Below are 12,513 nucleotides of genomic sequence, written 5' to 3'. Positions count from 1 at the left end.
CCCAAGATCTTTAGGACCGAAGGTGAAGCCAACATCACTATGCTATCACCTGCTGCTCACATATTTGATACTAGCCTTTTTTTGCACGCGATGCGTGCGTGAGTTATTTTGGCGATTATTATTAAATTTCATCTAAATGTAATTTTAAAGGATGTAATTTACAATCATCAGTAGTTCTAATTAAATATCATGTGGTGTAAATACAAAATATAAAAATTACATGGTGAAGAATTTGTTTTCTTGGTATTCTTATTACTTGTTAATAAATGTTGGTATATTGTTATTGCATTTTAAAGTTTAAGCAAAATTAAAATTTTATGTTTTTGGTTTTGTAATTGATTTGAAAACTGTTTTAGTAATTTTAATTTGTTCTTAAATCATAGATTTTTTACTTTCAATATACATATTTTTATGAAAGTTTATTTTAGTTACTTTGAACTTCCTTTGATATACATATTTTAAATCAGGAAGGGGTATGATTGAGGAAAATCTCAAAATTTTAATAGGTAATTTTTTTATTGAATGAAGGTGAAAAAGTTTTTTCAATAGTGGACACCATTGCTCCTTATATATAATAAGGTGGCAGTGGAGAGGTAGGGGATGGTGGTGGGGGTAGAGGTGATCATTTTGGCTCGGCCCATTTTTGGGCCGGGTTTTGGGTAGAATTTTTCGGCCCGCGGGCCGGGCCCGACCCGGCCCGGTCGTTTTTTTTTTTTGTTTTTGGGCGGGCTTTGGGCAAGCTAAAAACGACTTTTTAATCTATTTTTTGGCCCGACCCGTTTTGGCCCGCAAAAGCCCGCTAATCCCGGCCCGAAATAGCGGGCTTTGGACACAAAAATTCGGCCCGAATTTAGGCCCGGCCCGGCCAATGGGCAAAAATTTTTGGCTGCGGCCCGGCCCGGCCCATGATCACCTCTAGGTGGGGGTGGTGGATGGTGTGGAAAAGAGAAAAGGGTTAAATAGTCCGAAAAAATGAATTTGTGGCAATTTTTAGTAATTTTGGGGCGATAATTAACAAACCTCAAGTAACTAAACATTAACTACTTGCAAAAATATTTTATCTTAAGCATAAAATAAATAAATAATTGAATTGAAGTTACGAGAAAAAATGGGAGAAGGGCGTGCATGCAGCGATATGGGCACGGCGGCGCTGGCGCAATCTCGGGCTAGATTCCGGCGTGCACAGAAGCACCGAAGCAGATTTGGGTGTTGCGGGTGGGTCGAGGAGAGGGAGCAAGAGTTGATCGAGATGGAGAGACAAGAGTATGGGTTGGATCTTGCTGGTGATACAGAGGGGGGAACGGGAGGTGGAGGAAGGTTGTTGCTTGTTGGTGGTAGGAAGGGTGCAGTGTCATAGAGGCGCTGCAGTCTGGTGGCAGCACGATGCTGTTGTGGTGGCTTACTCAAAACAGAGGGAGAGTTAGGTAGAAAAATTGAGGGACTTGGCGGTTTTCTTTGGCGAATTTCTAGCGACTATAAAGCTAATGCTAAGGAGCTTTAAGTGTAGTAGATAAAGTGAAAGTGATGAGTGTGATACTTGGAGGGCCATGGATATGGTTATATATAGCCATTGTTTGGCTCTTCTAGAAGCTCAAGAACATGGTTTTTGCTCAGATAGTTTGAATAATAATTCAACTGAAATTTGCTGGATTATGGGATCGGAGGTGTTCGGTGGTTAGGGAGCAAAATTCTGATAAAAATTCAGCTTGTTTGCCATACGAGAGAAAGGAGAATGGTAAAAGGAAGAAGGAAGTCAACATTTTTATTCAATATTATATTTCCCCATTTTCCTTTCATTTTGTGAAATCAGAAAATTGTTCTTTGTTACCTAACTCTCAACATTTTGTAAGTTGGTAATTTATTTAACGGTTTTTTCACCAGGTACCACTGTGATTTTAAAAAATTCATGAGGTACCTCTAGTTTTAAAAAAATGCACCAGGTACCCCTAAGCTTTTAATAAAATTCACAAAATGCCCTTAATGACTAACGGTGTTAAGTTTCTGTTAGTCATTAACCCTTAACCCTTTAATCCTAATTAATCATCTAACCCTAACTCTTGAACCCTAATCCTAACCTCCTAATACCTCACCCTTACCTTAACCATCCAATCACCCCTCCCCCGCCCAAGCAGCCCCCACCCTTCCCCCACCACCCCTGTCGAGTTCCCTCTCCCCACCCCCACCACCCCCGTCGGATTCCCAATGGTGACCCACCACCGCCCCTGCTTGCCCCACTCCCGCCGCCAAATCGAAGCCCCAAAATCATCGCCGTCGAACTGGAAAACACCACCTCCTTCTTCTTCATTTCTTTTTCTCTCTCCTTCTTCTTCATCGATTTTTTTTATTTCAAAAACTTATTTCGAAAATGATTTCGAAAATGGTTTTCGAAATTGATTTCAAAATTGGTTTTCGAAAATAGTTTCGAAAACCATTTTCGAAAATGTTTTTCGAAAATCGTTTTCGAAAATAGTTTCGAAAATGGTTTTTCTTTTCGAAAATGATTTCCAAAATGATTTTTGAAAATGATTTTGAAATTGTTTTTTGAAATTGATTTTCGAAATCAGTTTTAGAGAGGGGTGGGGGTGGGGGTGAGGGTGTTGTTGCTAGGGGAGCAGTGATGCTGCTGGGGGTGGGGTGGGGGTGGTTGCTGCTAGGGTAGCAGGGATGCTGCCAGGTGGGGGTGGGGGTGGGTTGGGTGGTGGTTTTAGGGTTAGGTTAGGGTTTAGTTAGTTAATTAGGATTTAAATAGGGTTTATTTAGGGTTTAAATTAGGGTTAGAGATGTTAATTAACCCTAATGACTAACGAAAACTTGACACCGTTAGTCATTAAGGGCATTTTGTGCATTTTACTTAAATAATAAGGGTACCTGGTGCATTTTTTTAAAACTAGGGGTACCCCATGAATTTTTTAAAACCACAGGGGTACCTGGTGAAAAAACCCTTTATTTAATGATCTTATAATTCAATCTTAAGTTTTCCTTAATAGTTAAAACGATAAAAAAAAGTATTTAAAATTCTCATTATAATAATTAAGCTAGTTAAGGATGGTTAGATTATAAGGGGATTATCCTCACCACTTGGAAAAAAAATTTGTTCACAAAACTTAAGAAAAATTGTTTTAAATAAGTCAACCTTTGCGCGTTTTTCCCATTTTAAGTCTACATTTTATTATTGTCCCTTATTGAGTTATGTTTGTATGTATGTTTTCTTCTATTGAGTTTTAACCTGTTCGAAACTTATTTAATAGGTTACTTATGATACGTGTTACATTGTCCAACCCCCCACCCTCGCCTCTCTCGCCTCCCTCGCCTCCCTCGCCTGTTTTAGAAGAAGGGACATTGTAACACGTATCATAAGTAACCTACTAAACAAGTCACAAACAGCTTAAAACTCAATAGAAGAAAACATACATACAAGCTTAACTCAATCAAGGATAATAAAAAAGTAGACTTAAAATTGAAGACTGTGCAAAAGTTGACCGATTTAACCTAATTTTTCCCAAAACTTGTAGAACAGAGTCAAGTGCATACATGCATTTACATGATGTAAATCAATCATGAATTTACAATTATTGTCATCGTATCAGAGCTGCACACTTAGTAACCCTTACTGCCGCTTGTCATCTTCTTCCTCCTCTCGTCAGATCGCTAGCCTTACCAGTGTGACTTTGTTGTCGATCATCAATGACGCCTCAAGAGAAAATACACCCTTCATCTCCTTAATTTATCGCGATAGGAGATCAATCGAGAATATGAGCACTCACGTAATTCTCAGAGGAGACAACGATGCATCGTAGGCAAGGGCGATGACCTTGTCATTGAAAGCTCACCGTGAATATGTCTTCATTGACAGAACTATCAAAAAATTGCCAGAACCAAAGAAACTCTTGGATTGGGAGACTGTAAATTCGATGATCGTATCTTGGATAATACGAAGCATGGATGAAAAGCTCGTCGTCTTCATTCCCTATCACTTTGAAGTCAAGCTGTTGTGGGACTATCTTAAGAAGCGATTTTGTGTGGCCAATGGACCACGACTTCAGCAACTACGGGTTGACATCACAAGATGTGTTCAAACAAAAGGCATGAGTGTGGAGGATTATCTTAATAAAATGACGGGTCTCTATGATGAATATGTCATACTAAAACCATTGCACGCATACCTTTGTGGGCTTTGTACTCGCAATGTTGCCAAGAAATTTGTAGTCGATCGAGAAGAGGATATTTTTTATTGGGACTGATGATGACCTCTATGGAACTGTGCATTTCAATCTTCTTTCTCAAAGAAAACATGACTTATATTAGTGACGGAGAGTATTATACTTCATCAGTTTCACAATAAGTGAAACACTTTTCTTATTTAGAAGAATTACAATAAGTGAAACCAAGCTTCAAATGGTAAAAAAAAGTTCACTTTTATTACAAATATACCACCAAAACGTAAAGGGGACCACAACTTCAACACTTCTCCACTCTACTTTATTGTGGTCCCAACTTTCTCTTTCTAAATTCTTTGATAACTCCCCACTTTTTCTATGTTTCACTTGATTGAACCCATAAAACTCGGGCTAAAGGCCTAATAAAAATTGAGTTAATATTGTTCAACAAAGTACAAGACTAACATTTAAAGCCCAGTATAGACCCCTTTGCTAAAATTATCAGCCCAACTTACTTCGACATTCATTTCTTGGTGTTTGCTAGGGTTTATGCTTCCAAGGTTTTAGAGAAAAACAAAAAAAACAGAAGAATCGCTAATTTTTAGCCAACAATGGATCCTTCATCTTTCAACTCCCCTGAACTGCAGAATCTTCTTGAGGTACGCTCACTTATCTCTCATCTCTATTATATTTTGGTATAATTTTCAATTTGTATCGTTGTTTGTTTTATTGAATGGAAGATTTGGTTGAGGTTAAATTGAATTATCCGAACATGAGCCAAATTCAATTGGTGATTTGGTGAACAAGAATTATGATGTGATAATTTCTATTATTTTTGTTATTTCTACTGTATGTGATTTGGGGAACAAGAATTATGATAAAAGGAACTTTTATTTTGATGTGAATTTAATTGGGGAGATTCCTGTACTTGTATTAGGACTGCTTAATTGGTGATTAATATCAGCTAAAAAAAAAGTAATGCTAGTTTTGATGCGTTTTTAAGACCTAATTTCTCCGTTTGAGAGCGGAGTCTAATAGTAGGTATGCTTATAACAATCTTAAGGTTCGAGTTGCTCAATGTCTTCTGATATTTGGGTGGAAGGTGTTTAAGACAATTACAACCCGTAATGTGAAGAAAATAGTTCTCCGTCTATCGGGAATTTAAAGCGTCGAATGTCATATAATATTTGTAGGGTGTCGATTTACTTAGAAAGTAATGCTTTGTGATTACGTTTTCTGAAATATGGGTAGTTAGATTATGTAACGGTGAAATGATAGGAGTTGGCCAACTATTATCAAAAGATCTTTTTGTAAACTGTGTTATCTTGAATTATGAGGGGTTTCGATGTGTGATAATTATTTCAGGTGGGAGGGAGTTATTATTGTTTAGCATTTGAAAATGAATGTTTGAGGTTTAGATGATTGGAGAATAACTTTTACAATCGTTCTTGGATTGGAGAGTAGTGTGTTGTATGAGGAGCAAGAGGAAAGGAATTGCTATGTTTATCAAGAGCGATTTTTCTAGTTCTTAGTATTTATTCGTAACTCTCTGTTCTCTTTGACCTGATTCTTCCCTTCAGTTTACCTCGGTTGCAGGCATTGACATCTTATTGCTGTATTTCCCTCTTTATTCTTTGCAGTTTTTTTTTATTTTTGTCATGCCAGAATTTGAACCTTCTTGCATATTGGCACTAGAATTTAGGCATCATGGATCTTTGATATGTCTTGACGGCGGGTAGTTGTAGGGCGAAGTGGCGAACCTTGCCTGGGAAAATGGTATTTAGTTAAGGAACTGATAAGAAATGTTTTCTGGAGTTACAATATTTGTAAGGAGACGACATTTCTTAAATCAAAGATATTTTTGCTCAAAATGAATTTGGAAAATTTTGAGCAATCTATGCATGCATTTGGACATTCTTGATTTGTGAAGCCTCTTATCTTTCTTTCATCATCGGAAAAGTCAAAGGTAAGATCTTTGAAGGCAAGTGAAGTGTGCAGTTTGAGTGAGAGCTACAATATTTGTAATTGACTATGTCTACTGCAGTCTAGTTTTCTTACACCACTGAAATTTTCATACATGGGACTATTTGAGTAGGTTCTACTCTATAATCCTCTAATCAATTGTTTTCAAATCAGTGTAACATAATTCCCTAATCTCCCTGCAAATTGGGAACCGTAAAAAGCGAATTATGGTCTGTTTTGGGCGAACTTTATATTGGAAAAGTGAATTATATAGCGCATTATGTTACACTGACAGTAGATATCAACTTGGTGCTCCCATTGCTGAAGTGCAGAAATCCTGCTCGTGGCTTGAAAAGCCAAACATACTTTGAATGAGTTATGTCTATTTGCTCGCAAGCTGTAGGCATTTTAAAGCATGTGCTTTTTGAGTTTTTGCATAGATTTTTAGTCATCTTTTTGTCAAGGTGATTAGCTTGTTAAAGCCTAATTAGATTGGCATCTCAATTGCTTTATAGTTTTGAGAGGCAACTTCTTATTTCGGTAGTGAGCAATATCGACAACAGTATTGATCTTTGACAGCTAAATTTGGTAGTTAATGGGATTGTTATGGGTTGAAATTTGGTGCGATGATCTTATCCTTTCCTTCCAATGGCCTAAGAATATTTACATGCTCAATAAATCATTATAATGGATTCTATTTTTGTTTTGCATTTATTTAAATAGAAATTGTAGCAATTGCATGAAAGTCTTGGGATGAGATGGTAGTAAATTACTGTGCTGTATATTTTTCAAAATGCTGATTTCATTATCTTTGGCTTTGAGCATAATGTAGCAAGAAAAGCAGAGAGCCATGGTTAATGAGATGGTAGCGAAATTGACAAGCTCCTGCTGGGATAAATGCATCACCAGTACACCAGGAAGCAAGTTCAGTTCCAGTGAAGCAACCTGCCTTAATAATTGTGCCCAACGATATCTTGATATGAGCGTATTGATTATGAAGCGCTTCCAATCTATGCAGTAGAGTAGGCGGACAGATCTTGACCTGTCGTGATTACCTTCTCACTTTTGTTATCACCGTGCAATGAATATTCATTTGATAATGCAAGAAACTGTTTACTTGTTGAGAAATATGTATACTCTCTGCTACATAATTGCTGCTGCTTTGAAGAACTCTAATGAAACATATGTATTCAGTCACAACTCACTCTTTTTCCTTTTAATACAGCAACGGTAATTTGTAGACGGTAGCTGGTATTACATTAATTACTTTTTACCTGTGAACAAAATGGAAGCACACTATATTTTTGATCTGAGAATGAATGTAGCTGCGTATGGCTCTCTTTCACCTCATTCATTCATTTAAGAAGTGGCCAAATGGGCATTGGACATGCTTAATTTGTTTCAGCTCATATCTGATGTATGTTAAAATGTAGCAATCCGACTTGCGTGGATCTAGTTCACATTAAAAATATTGTGTACCAGGTCTAGGCACATGACTTGCTACAAACTACTTTCACCTTTCAAAACCTGCAATTTTCTCTTTTCAATAATACAAAAACAATTGTTCATAACAGACATACATTATATCATGTCAAAACACATTATATTATGTCCATATACATTATATCATGCAACACTATTATGTCAAAAAAAAAAAAAACACAGCAAAACACTATCATTTTAAATACATCATATCATGCCAAAAAAATTGCAAAACACTATCATGTCAAAACATACTATATCATTCCAAAATACACAATATCATGTCAACATACATTATATCATTTTAAAATACACCAAATTATTTCAAAATTAAACAGAAATGAGCGAAAAACTGAAAGACATAGTACAAACTTGAACAGAGAGAAAATGAAGAAATTTTGAGAGAGAAAATGAAGAACTTATGAGAGAGAAAATGAAGAAGTTAATTTATGAGAGAGAAAATGCAGAAGTTATAAGAAAACGAAATTAGAAGAAGTTATCAAAGGAGAGAGAAGTTATCAGAGGAGAGAGAAGGAGAAAGAAATTATCAGAGGAGAGAAAAGTTATCAGAGGAGCGAAAAGAAAGAGTGGAAGACTGAACACGATAAAAACTGAGAGTTGTAATCATTAAAATTCACTTGAGATAGATCGGGTGTACACTAAGTTAGTGTGTATCGGGTTTATATTAGTTTTTTTTTTTTGGAAAAATGGATCGGAATACCCCCAACTTTGACCCGTCCGCTTTTAATAATACCCCCAACTCTAGGTTATTCCTGTATAATCCCAACTATTGGGTAGATCCCCACAAATGCACCGTGACCTGAAGGAAATCTATTTAACTGGTAAATAGGCTACATGTCATGCTTTCATTGGCTTATTATCAATTATTAATTTATTTTTGCATATTTTTCAAACCCTTCCATCACCCCCACTACTACCCACTGCCACCCCCCTCACCACCCACTGCCACCCACTGGCACTTCCCTCACCACCCACTACCACCTCCCTCACCCCCATCTTCAAAACCTCGTCGAAAACCGCCACACCAAAGACCCCTTCTCCTACTCGGTCTTCTTCTTTCTCCTCTGTTTCGATTCTTGCCACAACACCACACCACCACAACACAACCACCACAACACAACCTCTGACCACAACACACCAAAGTAACTCATCAGACCAAAACTCTAACAACAACAACAACAACAACAACAACAACAACAACAACAACACAACAATATCAACAACAAGAATAGAGGCAAAACAACCCAACCAACGTGGCAGAAACACAACACCACGACGACGGCAGAACATCAATATAGCGGCTCACGGCAGACGAAATAAGAATAATAACAACGACGCATAAAAAACAACAATAATAATACCAGCAACAGCAACAACAACCCAACACAAGAAAAAAGGGAAAATACCTTGTTAAACCACCAACACATGACCACCACCAGAGGTGGTAGCACCACGAAGCAGCAACAACCCAACTGGGGGGGGGCACGAGCAACATCACTGGTGGTAGACACACTAACGGAGGAGATAGAATCACGGGAGGGGGAGGGGAAGGGGGTTGCCGCGGAAATCGAGGGGGAGGGGAGGGTGGGGGGTTGCCGTGAAAATCGAGGGGGGTGAGGGTTGGGCTGGTAGGAGGGTTGCGAGATGGAGGGGAGGGGGAGAGGGTGGCTGAAATGGTGGTGTGTGGGATTTGTGGTGGGAGGAGAAATTAAAAAGAGAAAGGAAATAGAAATAAAAATAATTATTTAGCTAACAGATTGCAAGTGACCTTGGTGTGTTTATGGTGGACCTCCCCAATAGTTGGGATTATACAGGAATAACCCATAGTTTGGGGTATTAAAAGCGGACGGGCCAAAGTTGGGGGTATTTTCATCCATTTTTCCTAGTTTTTTTAAAGATGTAGTTAGTAGCTTGTAGGTGTAATTTGGTTAGTATGCTCCTTGCGATCCATGCTGATTCAATATTTCTTTTGCTACCAAATGCAAGTACCAATATGAAGACGGCCGGTATTATAGGATGTGTTCGATATTGCGGTATATATCTATTTGATGCCTATTCGCCCTCATTCTTGCCTAACTTTTTAGTGTTGGATAAACAGCTAGTTTGTATACAAGCAACTAGCAAGCACTTCATTTTAAATTCTAAAATTAGGTTATATCAGTTAAAATTTTGGAAGCGACTTATCCTAAGGTGTTAACAAGGATATAAGAATAATTGGATATGCAGTTTATTTTCATAATTAAAAGGAAAAATGGCTCTAAATAATTTAACTATTTGCTCTCCATATCACCAACTATCGACATATTTGTGCTAAATAGTGCACGTTTACCCGAGTTAGGATCTTCGGGAATATATCGGCCAAGAATTATATTAACATTTTTTGAATAAGGAATTTAAAAAATTATTTGATGTACTGTCATTAAACAAAATAAATTTGTCTTAATTAATTTAACATACTAACAAATAATGATGTGAGTAATTATAAGACTTAATTTCTGTTTTTTTTGTGTTGTTTGGAAGCTTGTCAATCCAATCACAGTAAAAAATAGTACACTACTCTTATCTTTCTCAGTCTCTTTTCTTCAAAAAATAAATTTTTCCACAATTAACAATTGCATTGGATAGTATGATTTTATCTTAACCCTTAATAAAGAAATAAAATGAAGTCAAACCATAGCACATTACCTTCCATAACGACTAGCTATATAAATTGTTCTGGTATGGAATAAATGTTGTTGGAGTGAACCGATATCCTTCAACTGTGTGAGCCGGTTTGATGTCCTACAAGATAGAACACATAAACTAACCTCGAGGGTTGATCCGAGGAACTTTCCTCCGATGCCTAAGTTAGTAAAGGGTAATAACTGGTATATCTTAATGTAGAGTATATTAATTAGTGTATGTGACTTTTAAGTTTCAATCTCTTGATGTCATGTCATATTTTGGTAAAAGCTCCCTCTAGGTTTCTCTCTAGGGTTCCTTGGGAGGGGTGTTCTAGATCTCTCTAGTTTTTCCTCGATTGCAGGCGTCATCTCGAGGAATCCTCGGGATTGGCAACGATAGGGTTTCATGGCTTCGTCTTCGGGGATGAGTGCTGTAGAACCAGAGTCAAGCAACAAAATAATCATAAGTAAAACCGTAACAAAACCGATAACCGACACAACCAAACAGGAAGGAAACTTGGCGAATGAACAAGAAGAGGAGGTAGTAAGTTGGGTGGATGAAGGGGAGGAGGATGATGAAGCACGGGTTGAGTTAGGGTTAGTAGGGAAAATATGGACGAAGCGAGAATAAACGCACACACTTTTATGGACACCATGAAATCAGTGTGGTAGCTTAACCATGGTGTTGATATAAGTAGTTTGGGGTATAACACCTTTGTTTTTCAATTGCATCATTGGAGGGATAAGAATAAAGTGGTTGAGGGTCAACCATGGCACTTCGATAATCATGCTATTTTACTGGGGGACATTGAAGGCAACTCTAAGCCATCTGATCTGGAGTTGTATCAACTACCTATGTGGGTGAGAGTCTATAATCTGCCCTTCAAAGGGAGGCTCAATATGGTAAACGTCGAGGCTATTGGAAAGAAATTAGGGCAATTTGTGAAAATGGATATGTCGGGCTCATTGGGAATTGATAAATCTATGAGGCTGTGGGTTAATGTTGACGTTAGAAAACCGCTAGTAAAAGCAGTGAAAGTAAAGATGTGTGGAGGCATGGAGGCTTTTTTTGATGTAAAGTATGAAAGACCCCCAATTTTTTTTGCTACTACTGTGGTAAATTGGGACATGGAGTAAAAGACTGTCAGGAGTGTGGTGAGGAATTGGAGCCTAAACAGAATTATGGGGGCTGGCTGAAAGCGTCTCCATGGAGGCGAAGTGTGAGGGAAGTGGATTAGTAGGGGGAGGGGACCACAAAAAATGTGCTCGACGCCTATTTATTACAAAACCCAAAGAAATCCCTCGACCTACTGAGCAGCAAGTTAGTGAAGTCCTTGATAAATTGAATGTGTGTGCCATTGGAGACACAAACAGGATTAAACAAGGAGAAAAGTAGTGCAATAAAGGATCAAAACTACCACAACAAAGACCGGGGAGGTGAAAAGGAGGAGAGAAGGAATGATAACTGGGGGATAGGAGGTAAGGGAGTAATGGCGAATACGGTCAAGGTTGGACCCGAGATGGGCGCTAGCTGGGGAAAATTCGAAGGTATGGACCTTGTAATGGAGGAGTCGATAGGAAGTAGGAAATGGAAGAGGACAAGTAGGAAGGGTGAAGGGATGGAAAAGAAGGAGAAGCAGGTTAGCGGGCAAAGAAGAAAGGAGAGGGAAGAAGATTCACACGCCCACGAGGATGTGATAGACACAAGGAAAAAATGAAGGGAGTGGATATGCTTGTGGACAATGATAGTTATACAGAACACCATGAAATTAAGGTGGCGAGCCCCACTCAATGGGCTCTTGGTGAGCAATGAAGTACACCCTATCATGGAATTGCCGGGGTTTGGGGAGCATCCCAGCAGTCAATGTGTCGCGGCGCATTGTGATAAATGAGCAACCCAGTTTAGTGTTTTTACAAGAAACGAGGCTGAAGCAGGTAGAGATGGAAAATATAAGGAAAAAACTACATTTCAAAAACATGATGGTGGTGAATTGTGAAGGAGAGGGGAGGCGAAGAAAGGGGGGACTTTGTTTACTTTGGAAAGAGGACTGGGAAGTAATTATCACTTCTTTTTCAAACCATCACGTAGCAGCTGAAATTGTGAGTGATGCAAGGGAGGAATGGAGGTTTACCGGATATTATGGATGGCTAGAGGATAACAATAAGCAAAAGACGGGCGAGTTGATGAAAATGCTCTATAACGATAAGGACAATAAACCATGGTTATG

General features: G+C 38.3%; 1 protein-coding gene across 1 annotated transcript; it reads left to right on the top strand.

Annotated features, from left to right (window-relative positions):
* Positions 1–4,647: 4,647 nt before the first annotated feature.
* Positions 4,648–7,361, top strand: LOC104893856 (mitochondrial import inner membrane translocase subunit TIM8). Its single transcript, XM_010679987.4, has 2 exons — positions 4,648–4,816; positions 6,952–7,361. Exons 1-2 carry the CDS (start codon positions 4,769–4,771, stop codon positions 7,138–7,140), a joined length of 237 nt encoding a protein of 78 aa, XP_010678289.1. The 5' UTR covers positions 4,648–4,768; the 3' UTR covers positions 7,141–7,361.
* Positions 7,362–12,513: the final 5,152 nt, after the last annotated feature.

The sequence above is a fragment of the Beta vulgaris genome, chromosome 5, assembly GCF_026745355.1.
Source record: "Beta vulgaris subsp. vulgaris cultivar EL10 chromosome 5, EL10.2, whole genome shotgun sequence".
Lineage (NCBI taxonomy): Eukaryota > Viridiplantae > Streptophyta > Magnoliopsida > Caryophyllales > Amaranthaceae > Beta > Beta vulgaris.
The sequence above is the reverse complement of the archived record's forward strand: the minus strand, read 5'-3'. Positions and strand labels throughout refer to the sequence as shown.